General features: G+C 35.2%; 1 protein-coding gene across 11 annotated transcripts in view; it reads left to right on the top strand.

The window, feature by feature from the left end:
* The window catches only part of LOC116747561 (charged multivesicular body protein 1b-2-like), a 31,063-nt gene extending 8,095 nt beyond the window's left edge, over positions 1-22,968 (top strand). For 5 of the 11 annotated variants that reach the window (XM_032619936.1, XM_032619931.1, XM_032619933.1 and 2 more), the window contains 8 exons: positions 7,526-7,628; positions 8,287-8,601; positions 9,776-9,972; positions 15,004-15,150; positions 15,534-15,602; positions 19,019-19,062; positions 21,979-22,052; positions 22,464-22,968. In XM_032619936.1, the coding sequence (XP_032475827.1) occupies positions 9,952-9,972; positions 15,004-15,150; positions 15,534-15,602; positions 19,019-19,062; positions 21,979-22,052; positions 22,464-22,468 (360 nt within the window). In that variant the 5' untranslated portion in view covers positions 7,526-7,628; positions 8,287-8,601; positions 9,776-9,951 and the 3' untranslated portion in view covers positions 22,469-22,968. Of the gene's footprint in view, positions 1-1,433; positions 1,450-7,525; positions 7,629-8,286; positions 8,602-9,775; positions 9,973-15,003; positions 15,151-15,533; positions 15,652-15,684; positions 15,797-19,018; positions 19,063-21,978; positions 22,053-22,463 lie in introns of those variants that run through there. The other 6 variants (XR_004348072.1, XR_004348070.1, XM_032619930.1 and 3 more) reach the window with 5 other exon arrangements.
* Positions 22,969-23,789: the final 821 nt, after the last annotated feature.

Raw genomic sequence — 23,789 nt, 5'->3', positions numbered from 1 at the left:
TATATGCCCAGTAGTGGGATTGCTGGGTTGTATGGTAGTTCTATTTGTAGTTTTTTAAGGAACCTCCATAGTGTTCTCCATAGTGACTGTATCAATTTACATTCCCACCAACAGTGCAAGAGTGTTCCCTTTTCTCCACAGCCTCTCCAGCATTTATTGTTTGTAGATTTTTTGATGATGGCCATTCTGACCAGTGTGAGATGATATCTCATTGTAGTTTTGATTTGCATTTCTCTAATGATTAATGATGTTGAGCATTCTTTCATGTGTTTGTTGGCAATCTGTATATCTTCTTTGGAGAAATGTCTGTTTAGGTCTTCTGCCCATTTTTGGATTGGGTTGTTTGTTTTTTTGATATTGAGCTACATGAGCTGCTTGTAAAGTTTGAAGATTAATCCTTTGTCAGTTGCTTCATTTGCAAATATTTTCTCCCATTCTGAAGGTTGTCTTTTGGTCTTGTTTATGTTTCCTTTGCTGTGCAAAAGCTCTTAACTTTCATTAGGTCCCATTTGTTTATTTTTGTTTTTATTTCCATTTCTCTAGGAGGTGGGTCAAAAAGTATCTTGCTGTGATTTATGTCATAGAGTATTCTGCCTATGTTTTCCTCTAAGAGTTTGATAGTGTCTGGCCTTACATTTAGGTCTTTAATCCATTTTGAGTTTTTTTTAATGTATGGTGTTAGGGAGTGTTCTAATTTCATTCTTTTACATGTAGCTGTCCTGTTTTCCCAGCACCACTTATTGAAGAGGCTGTCTTTTCTCCTTTGTATATTCTTGCCTCCTTTATCAAAGATAAGGTGACCATATGTGCGTGGGTTAATCTCTGGGCTTTCTATCCTGTTCCATTGATCTATATTTCTGTTTTTGTGCCAGTACCATACTGTCTTGATTACTGTAGCTTTGTAGTATAGTATAGTCAGAAGTCCGGGAGCCTGATCCCTCTGATTCTGTTTTTCTTTCTCAAGATTGCTTTGGCTATTCGGGTTCTTTTGTGTTTCCATATGAATTGTAAGATATTTTATTCTAATTCTGTGAAGAATGCCATAAGTAGTTTGATAGGTATTGCATTGAATCTGTAGATTGCTTTGTGTAGTATAGTCATTTTCAAAATATTGATTCTTCCAATCCAAGAACATGGTATATGTCTCCATCTGTTTATGTCATCTTTGATTACTTTCATCAGTGCTTTATAGTTTTCTGAGTACCAGTCTTTCACCACCTTAGGCAGGTTTGTTCCTAGGTATTTTATTCTTTTTGTTACAGTGGTAAATGGGAGTGTTTCCTTAATTTCTCTATGTGTTTTTTTCATTGTTGGTGTATAGGAATGCCAGAGACTTCTGTGCATTAATTTTGTATCCTGCAGTCTTACCAAATGCATTGATTAGATCTAGTAATTTTCTGGTGACATCTTTAGGATTTTCTATGCATATTATCATGTCATCGGCAAACAGTGACATTTGTACTTCTTCTTTTCCAATTTGTATTCCTTTTATTTCTTTTTCTTCTCTGATTGCTGTGCCAGGACTTCCAAAACTATGTTGAATAAGAGTGGTGAGAGTGGACATCTTTGTCTTTTTCCTGATCTTAGTGGAAATGCTTTCAATTTTTCACCATTGTGTTTGATGCTTGCTGTGGGTTTGTCATATATGGCCTTTATTATGTTGAGGTATGTTCCTTCTATGCCCATTTTCTGGAGAATTTCTATCATGAATGGGTGTTGAATTTTGTCAAAAGCTGTTTTGCATCTATTGAGAAGATCCTATGGTTTTTATTCCTTAATTTATCAATGTGGTGTATCACATTGTTTGATTTGTATATATTGAAGAATCCTTGCATCCCTGGGTTAAATCCCACTTGATCATGGTTTTTAATCCTTTTTTTTTTTTTTTTTTTTTTTTTTTTTTTATTTAAATTTATTTATTTATTTTTGGCAGTGTTGGGTCGTCGTTTCTGTGCGAGGGCTTTCTCTAGTTGCGGTGAGCGGGGTCCACTCTTCATCGCGGTGCGCGGGCCTTTCACTGTCTCGGCCTCTCTTGTTGCAGAGCACAGGCTCCAGACGCGCAGGCTCAGTAGTTGTGGCTCACGGGCCCAGTTGCTCCGCGGCATGTGGGATCTTCCCAGACCAGGGCTCGAACCCGTGTTCCCTGCATTGGCAGGCAGGTTCTCAACCACTAGCGCCACCAGGGAAGCCCGGTTTTTAATCCTTTTAATGTCCTGTTTGATTCTGTTTGCTAGTGTTATGTTGAGGATTTTTGCATCTATGTTCATCAGTGATATTGGTCTATAATTTTCTTTTTTTGTGGTATCTTTTTCTGGTTTTGGTATCAGGGTGACGGGGGCTTTGTAGAATGAATTTGGGAGTGTTTCTCCCTCTGCAGTTTTTTGGAAGAGTTTGAGAAGGATCAGTGTTAGCTCTTCTCTAAATGTTTGATAGAATTCACCTGTGAAGCCATCTGGTCCTGGACTTTTGTTTGTTGGAAGATTTTTAATTACAGTTTCAATTTCATTAGTTGTAATAGGTCTGTTTATATTATCTAATTCTTCCTTGTTCAGTCTTGGAAAATTGTACCTTTCCAAGAATGTGTCTATTTCTTCATGGTTGTCCATTTTACTGGCATATAGTTGTTTGTAGTAGTCTCTTATAATCCTTTGTATTTCTGTAGTGTCAGTTGTGATTTCTCCTTTTTCATTTCTAATCTTATTGATTTGCCTCCCCTCCCTTTTTTTCTTGATCAGTCTGGCTAAGGGTTTATCAATTTTGTTTATCTTCTCAAAGAACCAGCTTTTAGTTTCATTGATCTTTGCTATTGTTTTCTTCATTATTATTTCATTTATTTCTGCTCTGTTCTTTATGATTTCTTTCCTTCTACTGTTTTTGGGTTTTCTTTGTTCTTCTTTCTCTAGTTGCTTTAAGTGTAGGGCTAGATTGTTTATTTGAGATTTTTCTTGTTTCTTGAGGTGAGATTGAATTGCTATAATTGAATTGCTATAAACTTTCCTCCTAGAAATGTTTTTACTGCATCCCATAGGTTTTGGGTCATTGTGTTTTCATTGTCAATTTTTTCTATGAATTTTTTAAATTTCTTCTTTGATTTCTTCAGTGACCTCTTGGTTATTTAGTAGTGCACTGTTCAGCCTCCCTGTATTTGTTTTTTACAATTTTTTTCCTGTAATTGATTTCCAATCTTATAGCATTGTGGTCAAAAAACATGCTTGGTACGATTTCAGTTTTCTTAAATTTTTTGAGGATTGATTTGTGACCCAAGATGTGATCTATCCTGGAGAATGTTTCGTGTGCACTTGAGAAGAAAGTGTATTCTGCCACTTTCGGGTGGAATGTTCTATAAATATCAATAAGATCTATCTTGTCTATTGTGTCATTTAAAGCTTGTTTCCTTATTTATTTTCTGTTTGGATGATTTGTCCATTGTTAAACTCCTCTACTGTTATTGTGTTACTGTCGATTTCTCCTTTCATGGTTGTTAGCACTTGCCTTATGTATTGAGGTGCTCCTGTGTTGGGTGCATAAACATTTATAATTGTTTTGTCTTCTTCTTGGATTGTTCCTTTGATCATTATGTACTGTCCCTCCTTATCTTTTGTAACAGTCTTTATTTTAAAGTCTATTTTATCTGATATGAGTATTGCTACTCCAGCTTTCTTTTGATTTCCATTTGCATGGAATATCTTTTTCCATCCCTTCACTTTCAGTCTGTATATGTCCCTAGGTCTGAAATGGGTCTGTTGTAGACAACATATATATGGGTCTTGTTTCTGTATCCATTCAGCCAGTCTGTGTCTTTTGGCTGGGGCATTTAATCGATATGTATGTTCCTATGACCACTTTCTTAATTGTTTTGGGTTTGTTTTTGTGAGTCTTTTTCTTCTCTTGTGTTTCCTGCTTCAAGAAATTTCTTTAGCATTTGTTGTAAAACTGGTTTGGTGGTGCTGAATCCTCTTAGCTTTTGCTTGTCTGAAAAGCTTTTGACTTCTTTATTGCATCTGAATGAGATCCTTGCTGGGTAGAGTAATCTTGGTTGTAGGTTTTTCTCTTTCATCACTTTAAGTATATCCTGCCACCCCTTCTGGCCTGCAGTTTCCACTGAAAAATCAGCTGATAACCTTATGGGGATTCCTTTATATGTTATTTTTTGTTTTTCCCTTGCTGCTTTTAATATTTTTTTTCTTTGAATTTAATTTTTGTTAATATGATTAATATGCATCTTGGTGTGTTTTTCCTTGGGTTCATCCTGTATGGGACTCTCTGTGCTTCCTGGACTTGGGTGACTATTTCGTTTCCCATGTTAGGAACGTTTTCAACTATAATCTCCTCAAATATTTTCTCAGACCTTTTCTTTTTCTCTTTGTCTTCTGGGACCCCTATAATTCAAATGTTGTTGTGTTTAGTGTTGTCCCAGAGGTGTCTGAGCTTGTTCTGAATTCTTTTCATTCTTTTTTCTTTATTCTGCTCCTCAGCAGTTATTTCTACCATTTTGTCTTCCAGCTCACTTATTCATCCTTCTGCCTCAGTTATTCTGTTATTGATTCCTTCTAGTGTATTTTTCATTTCAGTTATTGTGTTGTTCATCTATGTGTGTTCTTTAGTTCTTCTAGATCTTTGTTAAACATTTCTTGTATTTTCTCAATCTGTACTTCCATTCTGTTACTGAGATTCTGGATTATTTTTACCATCATTACTCTGAATTCTTTTTCAGGTAGATTGCCCATTTCCTCTTCATTTATTTGGTCTTGTAGATTTTTACCTTGCTCCTTCATCTGTGGCATATTTTTTGCCATCTTATTTTTTTTTGAGTGAAATTGTACTGCTGTTTTACTGGTTGTTTGGCCTGAGGCTCCCAACACTGGAGTTTGTAGGCTACTGGGTAGACCTGAGATGGGTCTTGGTGCTGAGATGGGGAGCTCTGTGTGACCTCACTCCTATGAATATTCCCTGGGGTCTGAGGTTCTCTGTTAGTCCAGTGGTTCAGACTTGGAGCTCCCACCGCAGTAGCTTCTGCCTAACCCCAGGCTTGCGAACCAAGATCCTGCAAACTGGTTCACTCTGGGGTTCCTCCTGTCTCCTTGGGCATTAGAATATACCACCAGCGGCCGGCAGGCTCCCTAGTTGTTGGGGGAGCTAACTCCACATCTTACCACACCACCATCTTGACTCTGCCTCTCTGGATTGATTTTTATATGTTCTGCTTGCGATTGTTTTTTTGTTTGATTTTTTGTTTATTTGTGTTTCTTGAGTCTAAAGATTTTATTCTCATCAGTTATGGAAGACTCTCAAGTATTATCTCTTTGAATGTAACATTTTGCACATTGTCTTTATTATATCTTTGTGGTATTGCAGATATTAGACCTTTTTATTCTGTTTTCTTTATTTCTTGTCCTCTCTTTCATATTAACCTTATTTTTTCACTCTAATCTTAATTCAGATCTATAGTCAGTTTGCTAATTTTTTTTTTTTTTTGCTGTACGCGGGCCTCTCCAATTTGCTAATTTTCTCCTCAGCTTTGTCTAATTTTCTTTTATCTAGTTTGCTCCACCCCCAGCTGTGAGCCAAGGCCCATAATGACAGTTAACCTTGTCATCTCATCTTCCTTTGCCAGCTGATAAGACTTCTTTCTATGACACCCTTATGCTAATGTTGTAGCCTTCAAGGTTCTAGGTTTATTCAGAAAATTCAGTTCCAGCGTCTCATCTCATGAGCTCCATAGGGGGGTTTGTCTTCAGGGGCTTCAGTGCTTACCTACTACTAATATTTACTTCTTCCTCCTTGTTTCTGTCTCCTGAGGATTTTCCTTCCATTTTTACAATCTAAGCTCTGTATTTAAAAGGGCATTTGTTGTAGTTTATCCAGTATTTCAAGGTGTTATTATAAATGTGTAGGCCTCCATATTAATGGAAGTGGTTCATGTCTTTTTAGGATGAAGGGGGGAAAGCTTTATGGTATTAAATGGACTTTAGTAATGGATCTCCTATTAATATTTTTGGCTAATATTTTATATCATGATCATTCTTAACCATTAATATTAAATTAGAGTTGGCTATAGTAGGTAGTCAGTCCTCAGTATCTGCAGTTTGTAGTAAATTTCAGGTTTAAGGGAAACTGAAATCATTCTTTAAAAACAACAATGAATATATAAATTATATGAATTCATCTAAAATAGTTGGCTTCTTAATTCAGCTTTTAATAGTGACTTTTTCTACAGAGACAGCAATTCTATTTGGGAGATGATTTGAAAAATAAAAAAATCATTACCTTTTTCTTTATTTCCATCTATCTCAGTGATTCAGGTTCTCTGCAGGGTTCAATTTTGCCCCCCTCCCCAGGTAGCATTTGACAATGTCTGGAGAAATTTTTGGTTATTGTAATTCGTAAAACAGAGGGGTTGCTAGTGTCATCTAGTGGATAAAGCCAGGAATGCTTATAAACTTCGTAGAATACATAAGACATCCCCCACAACAAAGTATTATCTAGCCCAAAATATCAGTAGTGCTTAGGTTAAAAAACCCTGTTTATAAAAGGAGCTATAATTTTCTCAGTTACCTAGCTGAAATTGATAAATCTTACTTAAAAATGTAACATATATGATACATTAAAACTACCCAGAAATTCATACACATATACTTATTTTCTTAACAATTCTAGTTATATCTGTTGATGAAAAGTACTCATGGTAGCAAGTCTTCCCTCTCATTATCCATAAATATAAGGTGTTAAATTAAAACTATGAAGCCTTTGAGAGATGAACAAGGTTAATTTATGGTTTAGCTTTGGTAAATAATCGAATAATGCTTATTTTCTGATAGTGATATAATCAAACTAACAGTTAGCTTTTTAAACTATATAGTGTATGTGTGCCTTTCAAAAAAATGAACCCTGCATCCTTTATAAATGTCCCAAAGAAATACAGAATCAGGGTTTAAAAAAATAGATTTTACCTTTTTCTAAAGGGCAGAAAACACATAGCATCATTCTTAATAGTGATTTAATCATGATATAAAGCAGTTGGTTTTGAAATAATCCACATTGCTTTGTCAGATTCATGTGCATTACTTCATATTTGTTTTTGCTTGTGTCATGAAAATGAAAGATTTGTGGTATTGCTTATTTGGGTCTTATTCCCATTATATTTTTGTCGTTTTTAATTAAAAATGTTTAATCTTAAAATAGTTTTAGACTTAAAGAGAAATTGCAGAAATGTACAGAGATTTCTTTTATTCCCTTTACCAAGCTTCTCCTAATGTTAACACCTTACATAAACATAATCATAAGCCAAAGGAAATCCACATCACTACAATATTAACTAAACTACAGATCTTATTTGGATTTCACCAGTTTTTCCCCTAATGTCCTTTTTCTGTTTCAGAATCCAATCACGCATTGCATTTAGTTGGCATGGCTCCTTCGTCTTCTCCATTCTATAACAGTTCTTCAGTCTTTCTTTGCTTTACATGAACTTGATGCTTGACAAGAACACTGGTCAGTTATACCTTACATAGAATATCTCTCTCAGTACAGGATTCCCTGACGGTTTCTCTGGAGTAAATTGAGGTTATGTTTTTGACAACACCACCATATAAGTATGCTGTACTCTTCCCAGTTCATCATTTCAGAAGGTAAATGGTGTTGAAATGTTTTATTACTGGTGATATTATCCTTGGTAAGGTGGTATCTGCCAGGTTTCTCTACTATAAAGTTGCTCTTTTTCCCTTTGTAATTAATCTTTCTTGCCATTACTTTAATTTAAAAAAATTTTATTTTATATTGGAGTATGGTTGATTTAAAATGTTGTGTTAGTTTCAGGTATACAGCCAAGTGATTTAGTTAAACATATATTATTTTTCAGATTCTTTTCCCATATAGGTTATTACAGAGTATTGAGTAGATTTCCCTGTGCTATACAGTAGGTCCTTGTTGATTATCTGTTTTATATATAGTAGTGTGTATGTTAATCCCAAACTCCTAATTTATCCATCCCCCCACCTTTCCCCTTGATAACCATCAGTTTGTTTTAATAGAAATAATTAAGTTTCTTAAAATTATTAAGTTTTATTTATTTCTTTTATTTTCTTCTAAAATTATTTCTTAAAATAATTAACTTAATTTTAACAGAAAACAAATGTGGAAGAGATAAAAATTGTTCTGTTTCCTCAAATACTTTGTGAATATTTGGTTTAAATAGCATAATCTTATAAGTTTTATAATTTTAACATCTTGTTTTCAGTTAGGTTGGGAAATGACTTTTTTTTTTTAAACCTTAACATATAATTTCAGAACACCTATTTAACTTGAAGTTTGCTGCAAAGGAACTTAACAGGAATGCCAAGAAATGTGATAAAGAAGAAAAGGCTGAAAAGGCCAAGATTAAAAAGGTAAGTAATTTTGTGTGTGTGTGTGGTATGCGGACCTCTCACTGTTGTGGCCTCTCCCGTTGCAGAGCACAGGCTCCAGACACGCGGGCTCAGTGACCATGGCTCCTGGGCCCAGCTGCTCCACAGCATGTGGGATCTTCCGGACCGGGGCACGAACCCGTGTCCCCTGCATCGGCAGGCGGACTCTCAACCACTGCGCCACCAGGGAAGCCCCAAGGTAAGTAATTTTTAATCTTTTTACTTTTTTTTAAACTCATGAAATGAGCACAGTTATATGATGGAAGAGTGGTTGTTTTAGTTTATTTTACATTGAAGAAGGATTACTGGCTTTAGCATTTTAAGCCAAATATCTATTAAGTAAATTATTTATTATTTGACATAATTAATAATGGCTTTTTTGTTTATTTCTACTTATGTGTGCAAGTATGGCTCATAACACAGAGTATAACTGTACTGTTACCTAACTGTTCTGTTGCCTAGATCTAATGACTGTCCTTTGGTTTGTAGCCAGAACCACTGTTACTGAGAAGTATAAAGCCTGTATGTCAGAAAAATATTTCACATTTTTTGGCTCATTTGAATTTCTTTAGTCTCTAAAGTTTTTTTTTTTTTTGCGGTACGTGGGCCTCTCACTGTTGCGGCCTCTCCCGTTGCGGAGCACAGGCTCCAGACGCGCAGGCTCAGCGGCCACGGCTCACGGGCCCAGCCGCTCTGCAGCATGTGGGATCTTGCCAGACCAGGGCACGAACCCATGTCCCCTGCATCGGCAGGTGGACTCTCAACCACTGCGCCACCAGGGAAGCCCAAGTTTTTTATTTTTTTAACATCTTTATTGGAGTATAATTGCTTTACAATCATGTGTCAGTTTCTGCTGTATAATAAAGTGAATCAGCTATGTGTATACATATATCCCCATATCCTCTCCCTCTTGCGTCTCCTTCCCACCCTCCCTATCCCACTCCTCTAGGTGGTCACAGAGCACCCAGCTGATCTCCCTGTGCTATGCGGCTGCTTCCCACTAGCTGTTTTACATTTGATGGTGTATATATGTCAGTGCTACTCTCTCACTTCGTTGCAGCTTACCCTTCCCCTTCCCATGTCCTCAAGTCCATTCTCTACATCTGCGTCTTTATTCTTGTCCTGCCCCTAGGTTCATTAGAACCATTTTTTTAAAGATTTCATATATATATGTGTTAGCATACAGTATTTGATTTTCTCTTTCTGACTGACTGCATTCTGTATGACAGACTCTAGGTCCATCCCCCTCACTACAAATAACTCAATTTCATTTCTTTTTATGGCTGAGTAATATTCCATTGAATATAAGTTTTATATATACATAGTACATAGAATTAATGTATATTGTGACTTGTGCATTGTGTATTTTCTAGGATTTACAAGACTCAGCATATAGTTGGACTCATGGCTATGACATATTACACTAAAGGATACAAAGGGAAAACACATGGGGTGATGTCTGGAGGAATCCAGGCTTAAGCTTCCAAGAGTTCTCAGTGGAAACACACAGGACAAGCTTAATTCCTGCAGCAACAAATTGTGACAACATATGTTAAATGTTGTCTACCAAGTAAGTTCTCCTGTGACTAGGAGTCAAAGGCTTTTATTGGTAGTCACGCAGGGATCCTCTGCCTAGCACACACCAAAATTCCAGTCTCCCAGAAGGAAATCCATTGTTTGGCATAAACCACATTGTTTGTATAAAGAGTGTAGGCACAGTGAGCCATTCTTAACTGTTCTGGGAAAGATGGAAACCTTCCCCAAATCCAAGTTCCTAGATGCTAGTTACACGCCAAACTTGCAAATAGACGTTTCGAAGGACAGCAGACTCAGGCTTGCTGTGTTAACTCTTTTCTGCACACGTGTATTTTTGTATCTATTTTTAATATTTTATTAACTTACTCTGATCTTTGGTAATAGCGTATATCCTACCCTTAAATTGAGTCACTTTGGGTATTTTATGCTCTTAATAGAGAAAACTTTATGGGAAGAAAACTTTCAGAAAAGGAGAAAGAAATAGTTAGGCTGAGTTAGAAGAAAAAATACTTAAAATTAATGTATTAGCATCATCCTTTTCTAAAAGTATAAGCCCAACTATTTCAAGGAAAGAGAAAACATAAAAAAGATTTTGGTCTTACATTTTTGTATATTGAGGAAATTAGAAATAATCTAAAAATAATTTTTGAATTTTCAAATCTCAGGCAAGCACAGCAGTATTAAAACATGCATATTCCCAACAAACAAAGTCCAGGTCCAGATGTTTTACCGGTGAATTATACCAGACATTTAAAGAATTAAAGTACACCTTTGAACAACACAGGTTTGAACTTCACAGGTCCACTTGTGCACATATTTTTTTCAACCAAGATGTACTATAGTACTACACTATTCATGGTCGGTTGAATCCACAGATGCAGAACTGTAGATACAGAAGGCCAACTGTAAAGTTATACATGGATTTTTGACTGAGTGGGGTTTGGCACCCCTAGCCCCGTGTTGTTCAAGGGGCAACTGTAATACTAATCAACCTCAAACTCACTCATCCAAAAAATTAAAGAGGAGGGGACACATCCAAACTCACTCTATGAGGCCAGCATTACCCTGATACCAAAACCAAACAAGGAAACTACAAGAAAAGAGCATTATAGGCCAATAGCCCTGATGAACATAGATGTAAAAATCCTCAACAAAATAGTAGCAAACCAAATTCAACAATGCATTAAAAGGGTCATATACCATGATTAAATGGAATTTATTCCAGGGATGTGGGGATGGTTCACCATCCACAAGTCAATCAGGGTGATATACCACATTAACAAAATGAAGGATAAAAATCATATATTCATCTCAATAGATGCAGAAAAGGCATGTGACAAAATTCAACATTCATTCATGATAACAGCTCTCAACAAAGTGGATGTAGGGGGAATGTACCTCAACATAATGAAAGCCATAGATGACAAGCCCACAGTTAGCATCATACCCAAGGAAAAAAAGCTAAAAGGTTTTCCTCTAAGATCAAGATAAGGATGCCGACTTTTACCACTTCTGTTCCACATACTGCTGGAAGTCCTAGCCAGAGCAATTAGGCAAGAAAAAGAAAAGACATCCAAATCAGAAAGGAAGAAGTAAAACTGTCTCTATTAGCAGATAACATGTATTACATATAAAAAACCCATGGCATTATATATAGAAGAATCCACCAAAAAAAAATTAGAATAGATGCAATAAAGTTGCAGGATACAAAATTAATATACAAAAATCAGTTGTGTTTCTATAACTAATAATGAACTATCAGAGAAGTTAAGAAAACAATCTTATTTACAATTTCATTAAAAATAAAATACCTAGGGAAACTTAACCAAGGACCTGAAAGACTACACTGAAAACTATAAGACATTGATGAAAGAAATTGAAGAAGATGCAAATAAATGGAAAGATATTCCATTCTTATGGGTTGGAACAATTAATATTGTTAGAATGTCCATACTGCTCAAAGCAATCTACAAATTCAGTTCAATCCCTATGAAGATGCCAATGGCAGTTTTCGTAGAAATAGAACAAACAGTCCTAAAATTTATATGGAACCACAAAAGACTCTGAATATCCAAGGCCATCTTGAGAAAGAACAAGGCTCAAACATCATGCTTCCTGATTTCAAACTATATTACCAAGCTGTGGTAAATGAGACAGCATGATATTGACATAAAAACAGACACGTAGATCAATGAAACAGAATAGAGAAATCAGAAATAAACCCACACATTTATGGTAATTTATTTGCAACAAAGGACCCAAGAATATACAATGGGGAAAGGACAGTCTCTTCAGTAAATAGTGTTGGGAAAGCTGGACAGCCACATGCAAAAGAATAAAACTGGACCACTGTCTTACAACATATACAGCAGTTATCTCAAAATGGATTAAAGACTTGGACTTTAAACGTGAAGTCATAAAACTCTAGAAGAAAACATAGATGGTAAACTCCTTGATACTGGTCTTGGCAGTGATTTTTTGGAATCGACACCAAAAGCAGAGGCAACAAAAGCAAAAATAAAGAAGTGGGACTTCATCAAACAAAAAAGCTTCTGCGCAGCAAAGGAAGCCATGAAAAAATTTAAAAGGCAACTAACTCTATCCTAAGTTAAAACTGGGAGAAAATATTTGAAAACCATACAGCTGATAAGGCGTTTACATCTGAAATATGTAAAGAATTTATACAAGTCAAAAGCAAAATACCAAACAATCTGATTTAAAAATGTGTAGAGGATCTGAATATACATTTTTCATAAAAAGACATACCAATTTGCCAACAGGTACATGAAAATGTTCTCAATATCACGCATCATCAGGGAAATGCAAATCAAAACACAGTAAGACATCACTTCACACCTGTTATCAAATGACTGTCATCAAAAAGACAAAAAGTGGCTTCCCTGGTGGCACAGTGGTTGAAAGTCTGCCTGCCAATGCAGGGGACACGGGTTCATGCCCCAGTCCAGGAAGATCCCACATGCCGCAGAGTGGCTAGGCCTGTGAGCCATGGCTGCTGGGCCTGCGCGTCCGGTGCCTGTGCTCTGCAATGGGAGAGGCCACAACAGTGAGAGGCCTGCGTACCACACACACACACACACACACACATGCACACACACACACACAAAAAAAGACAAAAAGCAAAAAGTGTTGGAGAGGTTGTGGAGCAAAGGGAACCCTTGTGCACTATTGGTGGGAATATAAATTAGTGCAGCCACTATGGAAAACAGTATGGATGTTCCTTGAAAAGTGAAAATTAGAACCTACCATATGGTCCAGCAATTCCACTTCTGGGTATTTATCTGAAGGAAACAAAAACACTAACTCAGAAAGATATATACACCCCCATGTTCATTGCAGCATTATTTATAATAGCCAAGACATGCGGGGCTTCCCTGGTGGTGCAGTGCTTAAGAATCCACCGGCCAATGCAGGGGGCACGGATTCAAGCCCTGGTCCAGGAAGGAACCCACATGCTACAGAGCAACTAGGCCAATGTGCCACAAGTACCGAGCCTGTGCCGTAGAGCCCATGAACCACAACTACTGAGCCCACATGCCACAACTGCTGAAGCCTGCACGCCTAGAGCCTGTGCTCTGCAACAAGACAAGCCACCGCAATGAGGAGCCCGCACACCGTGATGAAGACCCAATGCAGCCAAAAATAAATAAAATAAATTAATTTTTTAAGAAAGACATGAAAACAACCTAAGTGTCCATCAATGGATGAATGGAAAAAGAAAATTTGGAATATATATATATGTATATATACATATATATATATAAAGTCGAATATTATTCACCCATAAACAAGGAAATCCTGCCATTTGCAACAACATGGATGGACCTTGAGCATATTATGCTAAGTGAAATAAGTCAGAGAGAGAAAGGCAGATGCCATGTGATCTAACTTATGTGGAATCTTAAAAAAAAAAACTCATGGATAAAGAGAATAGATTTGCGGTTGCCAGAGGAAGGAGGTGAGGGGTGGGTGTGTGTGAAATGGGTGAAGATGGCTGAAAGGTACAAACTATCAGTTATAAAATAAGTCCTGGGAATATAATGTACAGCGTGGTGACTACAGTTAATAATACTTTATTATATATTTGAAAGTTGCTAAGAGATCTTAAAAGTTCTCATCACAAGAAAAAAAATTGTAGCTATATGTAGTTATGGATGTTAACTAGGAAAAAAACTTGGAAAGTGTTTGAGGTTGCATATACTAACGTATTTATCACATTGGTGTTTATATTATTGAAGAATTGGAAACAAACTAAATACCCAGCAAACAGGGATCTTAACTGATCCATGTGCTCTAATTTCAGTCACTTATGTACCCTATCAATTTTGCTATACTGGGGTACCATCTGAGCTATTTAACATTTTTCTTTAAATTGACTTTTAACTTAATACCTGGCCATAGCTATTACAGTATAGCAGAAAGCATGGATCTGTGTTAGTCATATCCATTTCAGATATACATTTAAATAAATGCATGATTAAAATGAAGATACTTATGTCTGTGTAACATCTAAAATAATTTTATGTACTATCAGTAGTGTTTTTACCACACACGAGGAAAGCCCTGATTAATGGTACATCCATACAACACAGCCTTTTTTTTTCTTTCAACACAGTCTTTAGAGTGATGATGTAGTTATATATTTATTGACTTAAAAAAATTTTAATTAGGTGAGAAAACAGTATGCTCTGATGCATGTACTCTTGTAATTTATATTGTAATATTTCAATAAATAGGTTTATGTACTTGGAATACTTTATACTGAAATATTAATAGTGGTAATGGCTGAGTGATTATGGAAAAAATTTTAAACTTTATATTCTAATTTCTTAAAATGTTAATGAGTATATATCTTTTAGTCATAAATAAAAAATTAAAGGACTATAAATTCTCCTTTTATTTCCTAAAAATACTAATTGTAAAAGCTCTTAAATATTAAAAATGTTAGTTGGGCATTGTTTTCCTCTTTCTAAAATATCTACTTTTGCTCCCTATATTTACTTTTGGTGTTTGTCTTCACTGTTTACTTTTGCTGTGTTTAAAACAGGCCATTCAGAAAGGCAATACAGAAGTTGTAAGAATACATGCTGAAAATGCAATCCGCCAGAAGAATCAAACAATTAATTTCTTGAGAATGAGTGCTAGGGTTGATGCTGTGGCAGCCAGAGTTCAAACTGCAGTTACAATGGGCAAGGTAAGCCTTAATATCTGTAAATAATAGGAACTCTTGATTTAAGTTATTGGAGATATTAAGAATTGTCAGAAATCTAAATCTACTGCAAAGTGTTACAAAGGTACTCGCCTTCCTGGGCAGGAGAAAGATAGTCAAAATGCTTACTGAGGAAACCGATTTTGGCAGTGGCTTTTCAGCTAAGGTCTAATTAGTTGTCTTCCAATGAATAGTCAAACATAAAAGATAGTCGATGCCTAGACCAGAAATACATAGTGTACTTTTACTGTTAAGGAAACGGTAGATAAATTTTATAAGATGATCTACAAGTAATATAAGAAACTACATAAATTTTGAGGTTGTTTATATTATAGGATTCTCAGTCTTTTTTTTTATACTCCCAATAGGTAACCAAGTCCATGGCAGATGTAGTTAAGTCTATGGATGCTACATTGAGGAGTATGAACCTTGAAAAGGTGAAAAAGATAAATAAATATATTGATGTTCAGATAATATCTTTTCAGAGTAAGTTTTTTTCTTATGACCATATTTCTTTTTGCAAATTTCTGCCCTGATGGACAAATTTGAACAGCAGTTTGAAACACTGGATGTTCAAACGCAACAAATGGAAGACACAATGAGTAGTACTACAACCCTAACAACACCACAAGCAAGAATAGTTTCTCTACTTATACTAACTTTTAAAAATTACCCAAGTTCAAAATATAATGGCTTTGTGAACCTAAATCATCTCTAGAATGTGAAGTAAACATGGTGTATCCCCAAAATGCAAGTAGGAAGTTATGCTCTGACCCTGGATTCCTAAGGACATGTTAGAAGATGACATTTCCTATCTTGTTTTGAAGTTCTAAGAATTATTATAGGTCACATGTCTAGAGAGTATGGAACTTGATTCTGCCCTGCTGCCAGTGGTCCTTATTGATAAAAGCATTGAACTAGGGACTCACTGAGGCCAGTGGGTATTAGGTATTATCCTAACCCCAGTTAAGTCATCTCATTGCAGATATTCTGCTTCCTGCCTACTCTTTAGGTATGTTATTAGGCATAGATCACAGATGAACAAATAGTAAATTATAAGATCAATTATTTTTCAGAAAACTAGGATGTTTTCTAGGATATTGTTGCATCTGCAGCTTAGAGATGTGCTACAGAGAAAATTAAATTTGAAACTAGTTTGGATGTCATGTGAGCCAGAAATAAAGATTTTGTGAAACTTGAGTATTAAAATAGAAGATTTATATCATTACCAATCTTCTTTTTGATCCCAGCACCTACACATAGTTCATCAAATAAAAAACTTGTTATCACTACATAAGATGATAATATGGATAATTTACAAAACAGGTTAGGAGAAAAATCAATAGCCATCCATCAGAATTTTACTGAAGGTGATGCCTTTCACTAAGAGGTAAATAATAAGAGAACAAGCTTATATTCATGTTTTAGAGTTAAGAAGAAAGTATTTGTGTATATGTCTTATAGAGAGCATATATTTAGTCATTACGTTTATACCTCCTCCAGAGCCTTGCTTCCCCAAAGTGTGGTGCAAAAATCAGGAACATCTGTATCATCTGGGAGCTTATTAGGAATGCAGAAATTCAGACCCTATCCACAGATATATTGAATTGGAATCATTTTAATAAGATTTACAGGTGATATTTATGCCCTGATTTTGAGAAGCACTGTCCTAGAGTTTCTGATTCTTATTCAGGCACCTTAGGTGATTTTATGGTCAAGATTAGGAAAACACAAGGGGACTGGAAAAATGACTTGAAGTCAGGACACTTGGATTTCTAATCCCTACTCTGTCACTAATTAAGTTTGGGACCTTAAGATACTCACTACCTTGGGCCTCAGTATTCATAACTGTAAAATGTAGGGTTGGATTTGATGATATCTAAATGCCTTTTAGCTCTGAAAAATCTTGAGATTCATTCACCTAACATTTGCTAAGCACCTTCTCCTGTTTCAGGTATTGTGCTAGGTGCTGGGGATATTCAAGTATATACAAAACATTTTTCATAAAGAGTCAACCAAAATTTACAACAGAAATGGGCATGCTTAGATACCCAAATTCTCATACCTTGCTAATGAGTAATTAGAATTTAAATTAGCATATTCACTTTGGAAAAGCAATGCGGTAGTGTCTACAGTCCATTCTTAACATAGCAGCCAGAGCAATCCTGATAAAACAAGTCAGATCATGTCATTCTTCTGCTCAGAACCCTTCAGTGGCTCTGCATGTCTCTCAAAATAAAAGCCAAATTCTTTATGGTGGCCTATAGTGCCCTCTAGGATCTGCCTCATCCTGCTTCTCTGACCTTATCTCCTATTATTGCTCATCACTCTACTAAGATATTGGCTTCCTTGTTATTTCTCAAACACACCATGTACATTTCTTCCTCAAAGCCATTCACTTGCAGGTTCCTCTGCCTGAATCTTCTTCATCTGTCTTGCACTCATCCTCATTGCCCACTCCCCCACCTCCTTCAGTTCTTTGTTCAAATGTCATTTTCTCAGTGAGGTCTTTTAAGATCATCCTACTTAGAAGTACACCAGTGGCACATCCACCAAGTGCTGTACTCCCTATCTACCATCCCTGCTTTATTTTTCTGCATTGTACATATCACCTTCTAATAAACCACATAATTTAAAAAGTTTTTATTTGCCCCTCCCTTTCATGTGCACACACTAGAATGTAAGCTTAATGAAGGCAGGGATATTTTTAATTATTTTTGTTTACTGATGTATCCCTAACACTTAAAATGATATCTGGCATAAAGTAGGTGCTCAGTTAATATTTGTTGAATAAATCAGAGTATATGAAAATGCATGTGACCTATAACCTAGTACTTCTATTTTTAAATTTATACACAAAAGACCTACATGTGTATAAACATACTTCTACATAAGAATGTTCATTGCACTATTGTCTATAATCAGGAGAAATTAGAGGAAAATGTCTAAATGTCCAGAAATAAAATGGATAAATACAGTTGAGAGTATTTTATATTACAGTACTATACAGGAGTGAAAGTTAATGAACTAGAGCTCTAGATCTCAATATAATTAGATCTTATAAGGTTGAATTAAAAAAAACAAGTTGCAAAATAGTATACTTAGTATAATGCCATTTAAGTAAATTTTAAAAACACAAATAATGGTATTTTAGATATGAAGTAAAAACAACACAATCTAAATGCACCGAAGTATTTGATCTATTATTTTCTGAACTTCTTTATATTTTGAAGGTGAATGAAAGACAAGAGAGACTAAGACCCAACAACATTATTAGAGGTTTGCTTAAAATTTGGCACCTTGTGGTAGAGCTGTAACTATGTCTTAGAGCTCCTACCTGTATGTTCAAAATATTTTAAATAAGTTAAAAACAAGTTTTTTTTAATTAATTGGACTCTATTCCCTGAGAACTCCTGTACTGTTGTAAATATCTCAATACTTATATTTTATTCATCTCTAGATACTTTAAAAAGTAATCCTTAATATCAAATTTGCATCAACTAGCAGAAAGGACAGTTATGATTAATCTAAAATTTAAGTCTGTTACATTTTAAATACAAGCAAAGTTGGTTCACTCCATTAGAGAGCTACATTACTCAGATTCAAATTATATGTGAATATCACTGTGAATATTTTTCACATAACCTCATAGTTTAAGGCTTTATAATTTAACATTATTCATAAATAAATCATTTTATGAGATAATTCAGCTCCCTCTGGTGGTAAAATTTTTTTTTAAAACTTTCTTTTAAAAACTGTAGATCAGTTCCCCCTTTTTAAAGCTAGGTCAGAAGCAAAAACTACCCAAAAAGCAAATACCATTCAAATACAAATTCTTATTTTTTTATTCTAGAACCAGGTGGATATGCTGCTTCAAGAAATGGCAGATGAAGCTGGGTAAGAAATTATTCAGATGCTTTTGAAATAATCTTGATTTAATATCTACAAGTCCTACAATTATGTAATGTGGATAAAAATATCACCAATGGTCAGAGTTAGGTTTTTGACCCTAGAATTTAGTGCTTCAAGGACCTTTAGAACATCCAGTTCTTTGTCATGCTCATAAAAATATGACTTTGTTCCAATCATCTTAGTATTTTCTTAAAAATCTCTGGAGATAGATTCGGTTAGTGTGTGATAAGAAATGAAGGAAGGTGACTGAGGGAGGCAGGAGTGTTTAAAAAGTTTCCTCTGTACCGTTTGTGTTCAGCATATATCAAATGTTTAATTGTTTTTAATAGGATCTTCCAAAAGAATTCTACTATGATCAGGCCATTAAGTCTTAAGCCAAGTTTGAGTCCTGCAAACTGAGCAATATGTGCAAAACATCCAAGGAGTTCAAAAGATGGCAGCATTTCATTGTTGTAGATGGTTATTTGTTGTTTAAAAAAGTAAATAATTAACACCCTTTCTGGCCCAGCTATTAGAAATAGGGTATCTGTTAGGCTATTTATTTTAGGCTTTTCATGTTTGAGGGGAATGACTTGACTGTAATATTATCAGTGCTACAGAAGTCATGTTATATCAGTATTCTCTGGTATTTTACTTAGTTCAAGAGAACATTATAGTAAAGAATTAAAAATATTTTTTCAAAGATAAAGATTAAAACTGGGTGATACTAAAGTTTTATGCTTTATCTTCAAAGGTAGAGTAATAGGTTGAAATAAGGTTCTTAAAGACACCTGGAAAATAGAGTTGATTAATATTATTCTAGTGTTGAAACTAATGCTTAATTAGAAAGAACTTAATTAGTTACCAGCTCTTTAGTTCACTGTTGTATCTCTCATTAGTAGATTAAAACCTAGGTTAATAAATCAGGTTTGCAATATTTGAGAACAGGGCCAGAGGGTAGGTGGTACACTATTTTGCTTTGTTAGTATCTAATATAGCCCATATCCAACAAGGAGTTAGTAAGAAGGATGATTTTTAGGTATTATAGGAGAGACTAAGGCATGTGTAAAAAGACTCCATTTTATTAATATGAGGCTAAGAACTTGTTTCTTTTTGTACCAAAGACGAAATAAGAAGATTGGGCTTGAAAATAGAGCAAGGGAGGTCTTTCAAAACGAATATTGCCGTATCACAGCCTTACTGACTCTCAGTGGAAATCAAGTTCAGTAGACAACTTTTTTATAAGATTTAGAATAGGATTTCTCAAACTTGACACTGTTGACATTTTCGGCTAATAATCCTAGGGGCTGTCCTATGTATGTAGGATGTTTAGTAGTGTCCCTGGCATCTACCCACAAGTAATATCACCCCTCCCCCCCCAGGTGTGACAGCCAAAAATGCCTCCATACAATGACAAATGTTCCTTGAGTGTAGGGAGCCAAAATCAAGTGATTACTTCTGTCAATAATGGGTGGTGACTGGAGCAGTAGAAATAGGTAGAACCATTGATGTCGAAATACCCATCCTTATAGATGTTTAAGTATAGCAAAATTTTAGTATACTATATCTTTACCTTTTAAATAACAATCTGTCTCTAGAATCTCCTAATGACGAAGTTACTGTATTCACTGTAGTGTTTTCAAACTGGAGTTGGCATACACTCGTCTAGAGACAGGCAGAAAGAGTAGTTTGTATCCTCAGGAGTATTTATAATGGAGATTAAAATCGTGGCCTTGGAAGGAGACAAACCTGGATTTGAATCCTATCTGTCACTAGAGTGATCTTGGGCAAGTGTACTTAACTTTTCTAAACTTCAGTTATATGGGTAGATGCAAGTAATGATTTCTAGCAAGGGTAGCTCAGGATCTAAACACTGAACTTGTAGTTAGCTCAAATGTTAGATATGGATATTGATCCTGAGGCTACATATGTCTAGCCTGTTTTATCTTTTTTTGGCACATTAATTTTCTTTACAGTAGAAGACATATAGTAATCTCCAGTAAATTCAGTACATTGGATAACCATTGTTTTGGTCTTTCTTTTTGTTCAGATGACCAGATCATTATCCTATATTTTATTCACTTTTCTATCATAAGATTATCATCCACATGGGGTTGCCACTAGGGCTCAACAAAAACTCTTTAAAATTAGTAATTCATTTATCCTAAGATGGACATTCAGAATATGTATTATTATTATTATTATTTTGCTGTACGCGGGCCTCTCACTGTTGTGGCCTCTCCCATTGCGGAGCACAGGCTCCGGACGCACAGGCTCAGCGGCCATGGCTCATGGGCCCAGCCGCTCTGTGGCATGTGGGATCTTCCCGGACCGGGACACGAACCCGTGTCCCCTGCATCAGCAGGCAGACTCTCAACCACTGCACCACCAGGGAAGCCCAGAATTTGTATTTTTGAATTAATTAATTAATTTATTTTTGGCTGCATTGGGTCTTTGTGCTGTGCACGGGCTTTCTCTAGTTGCGGCGTTGGGGGGCTACTCTTCGTTGTGATGCGAGGGCTTCTCATTGCAGTGGCTTCTCTTGTTGTAGAGCACCGGCTCTGGGTGTGTGGGCTCTAGAGCGCAGGCTCAGTAGTTGTGGCACGGGGCTTAGTTGCTCCACTGCATGTGGGATATTCCAGGACCAGGGATCGAACCCATGTCCCCTGTACTGGCAGGCAGATTCTTAACCACTGCACCACCAGGAAAGTCCCCAGAATATTTTTAAGTTCTATTTGCATCTATAAAATTGAACCAGTATTATGTTTATTTAAATTAAGGTAAAATGCTAGGTAGAATATTCAAATTTGCAATAAGAATGTTTTTGTAATTTATAATAACAATTATAAGCTTGTTATAATTAGATAAGGAGAAAAATGCTTATATTAACATTCATTTATGTTAATTATTTTAAAATTGTAGCCTTGATCTCAGTATGGAACTACCACAAGGTCAAACAGTTTCTTTTGGCACAGGTGTTAACTTCCATGGAACAGGTAGAAGTTGGATTTTATCTTGATTTGTATGAACTTGATGAATGAATTAAATATATGTGTATTTATATGTATATATAAGCAAATATATTCTCCTTTTATCTATTATAAAGAGTATTTTTCTACTATAATATGACATCATCGTAAATAAGCAAGATGTAATTAGCCTTTAACTCCTTAATGATGGACATTGCATGCATATTTCATTTAACAATTGAATTTGTTCCCCTTCATAGCCTTCTGCTCTATTAAGTTCTCCATTTATTTTGAAATGTTTAAAAAAAGTAAATTCTTAATATTTTTGTGTGAATTTTTGAGACAAGATTTTAAATCTTATTTGAATATGAGCTATTTAAAATATTAGTGATTTATATTTGTCACAGCCCTGTGACTTTTAATTTTTGCTTTCTCCAGGATGAACTATCACAGAGACTTGCTCGTCTGCGTGATCAAGTGTAATTTAAAGAACTGGCGCTTTTGTTTACTTCACTGGCTTCTGAAATATTTTGTGTGTATGTATAGATAAGTTTCACTCCAATTACAATAAGAATGCCATACATTACAGAATGCTTAACACTATTTGTATATAATGCTTTCTTTTACCTTGCTGTACTTTCCAGTACTTTAATTCCAGAGAGTTTCCACCTTGACAGATTTTACAGTTTTGTATATTATGTTGAAAAGTGCAAGAGATGGGTTTTTGTAGGTGTCTTAGACTGAGCTAGCATTAACTTGTTGTATATGAAATATCTTCCTCAAAAATTACATTAAAAAATCTAGGACCAAAGTACTACAGAATAAAGTACTTTATACAGAATAAAGTATAGAATAAAAGTTTTGGTTTCTTTTTAACTCAAGGTAGTTTTAAATCTCTGTCTACATTCACATGTGATACATAAAAATAAAAACAGGGAAAATATGTTTACTTAATATGTTTACATAACCAAAAACACCTCATTTGGCATCATGCAATGGACGGTGCTACTTTTTGTGTTTTATGTTTGTTTTTGGTATTCAAGCAGAAATTCAGTTGACTTTTAATCTGTATTCATCAACTTTTAAATTTAGATTACTATGAGAATCTTTACCTAGTAATTTAATGACTATTAATTGAATTCCTTAAATAAAAAATTTTTTCATTGATAAAAAATCTGCAAAATTAAATCAAAGAAATTAAGGTTTGCTCATTAAATATTTTTCTCTTTGGTAAATATCACTGTTAAGACTCACCAAGAAATTCAACATTTCATACTTTTAAATGAAAGTGAAACATTTTTAATGATTACCCAATTTGCACTCAACCCTTGTTAGGTTGTATTTTAAAAGGAGATTAATTTGCATGGCCTTAACATCATTTACATTTCTCACAGAATTGTTGATTGGTTTTCAAAAATCTTGGCCAGTGTTTTTAAACCAACCAACAAAAAATAACAACAAAATTGAACCAACTCAAGTTACAACTATTGTTGATCCTTGAACAACGTAGAGGTTATGGGTTTCAAGCCCCCTTTGCAGTTGAAAATCTGCATATAACTTTATAGCTGGCCCTCTGTATCTGTGGTTCCACATTCGCAGATTCAACAAAACACAGGTTGTGTAGTACTGTAGTGTTTATTGAAAAAAATCTGTGTATAAGTGGACCCACACAATTCAAACCTGTGTTGTTCAGGGGTCAACTGTACTATAAGTCCTGGTTAAATGTGTTCATTCTTTTATCTTAAACAACTCTCATAACTGGAA

Source organism: Phocoena sinus, chromosome X, assembly GCF_008692025.1.
Source record: "Phocoena sinus isolate mPhoSin1 chromosome X, mPhoSin1.pri, whole genome shotgun sequence".
Lineage (NCBI taxonomy): Eukaryota > Metazoa > Chordata > Mammalia > Artiodactyla > Phocoenidae > Phocoena > Phocoena sinus.
The sequence above is the reverse complement of the archived record's forward strand: the minus strand, read 5'-3'. Positions and strand labels throughout refer to the sequence as shown.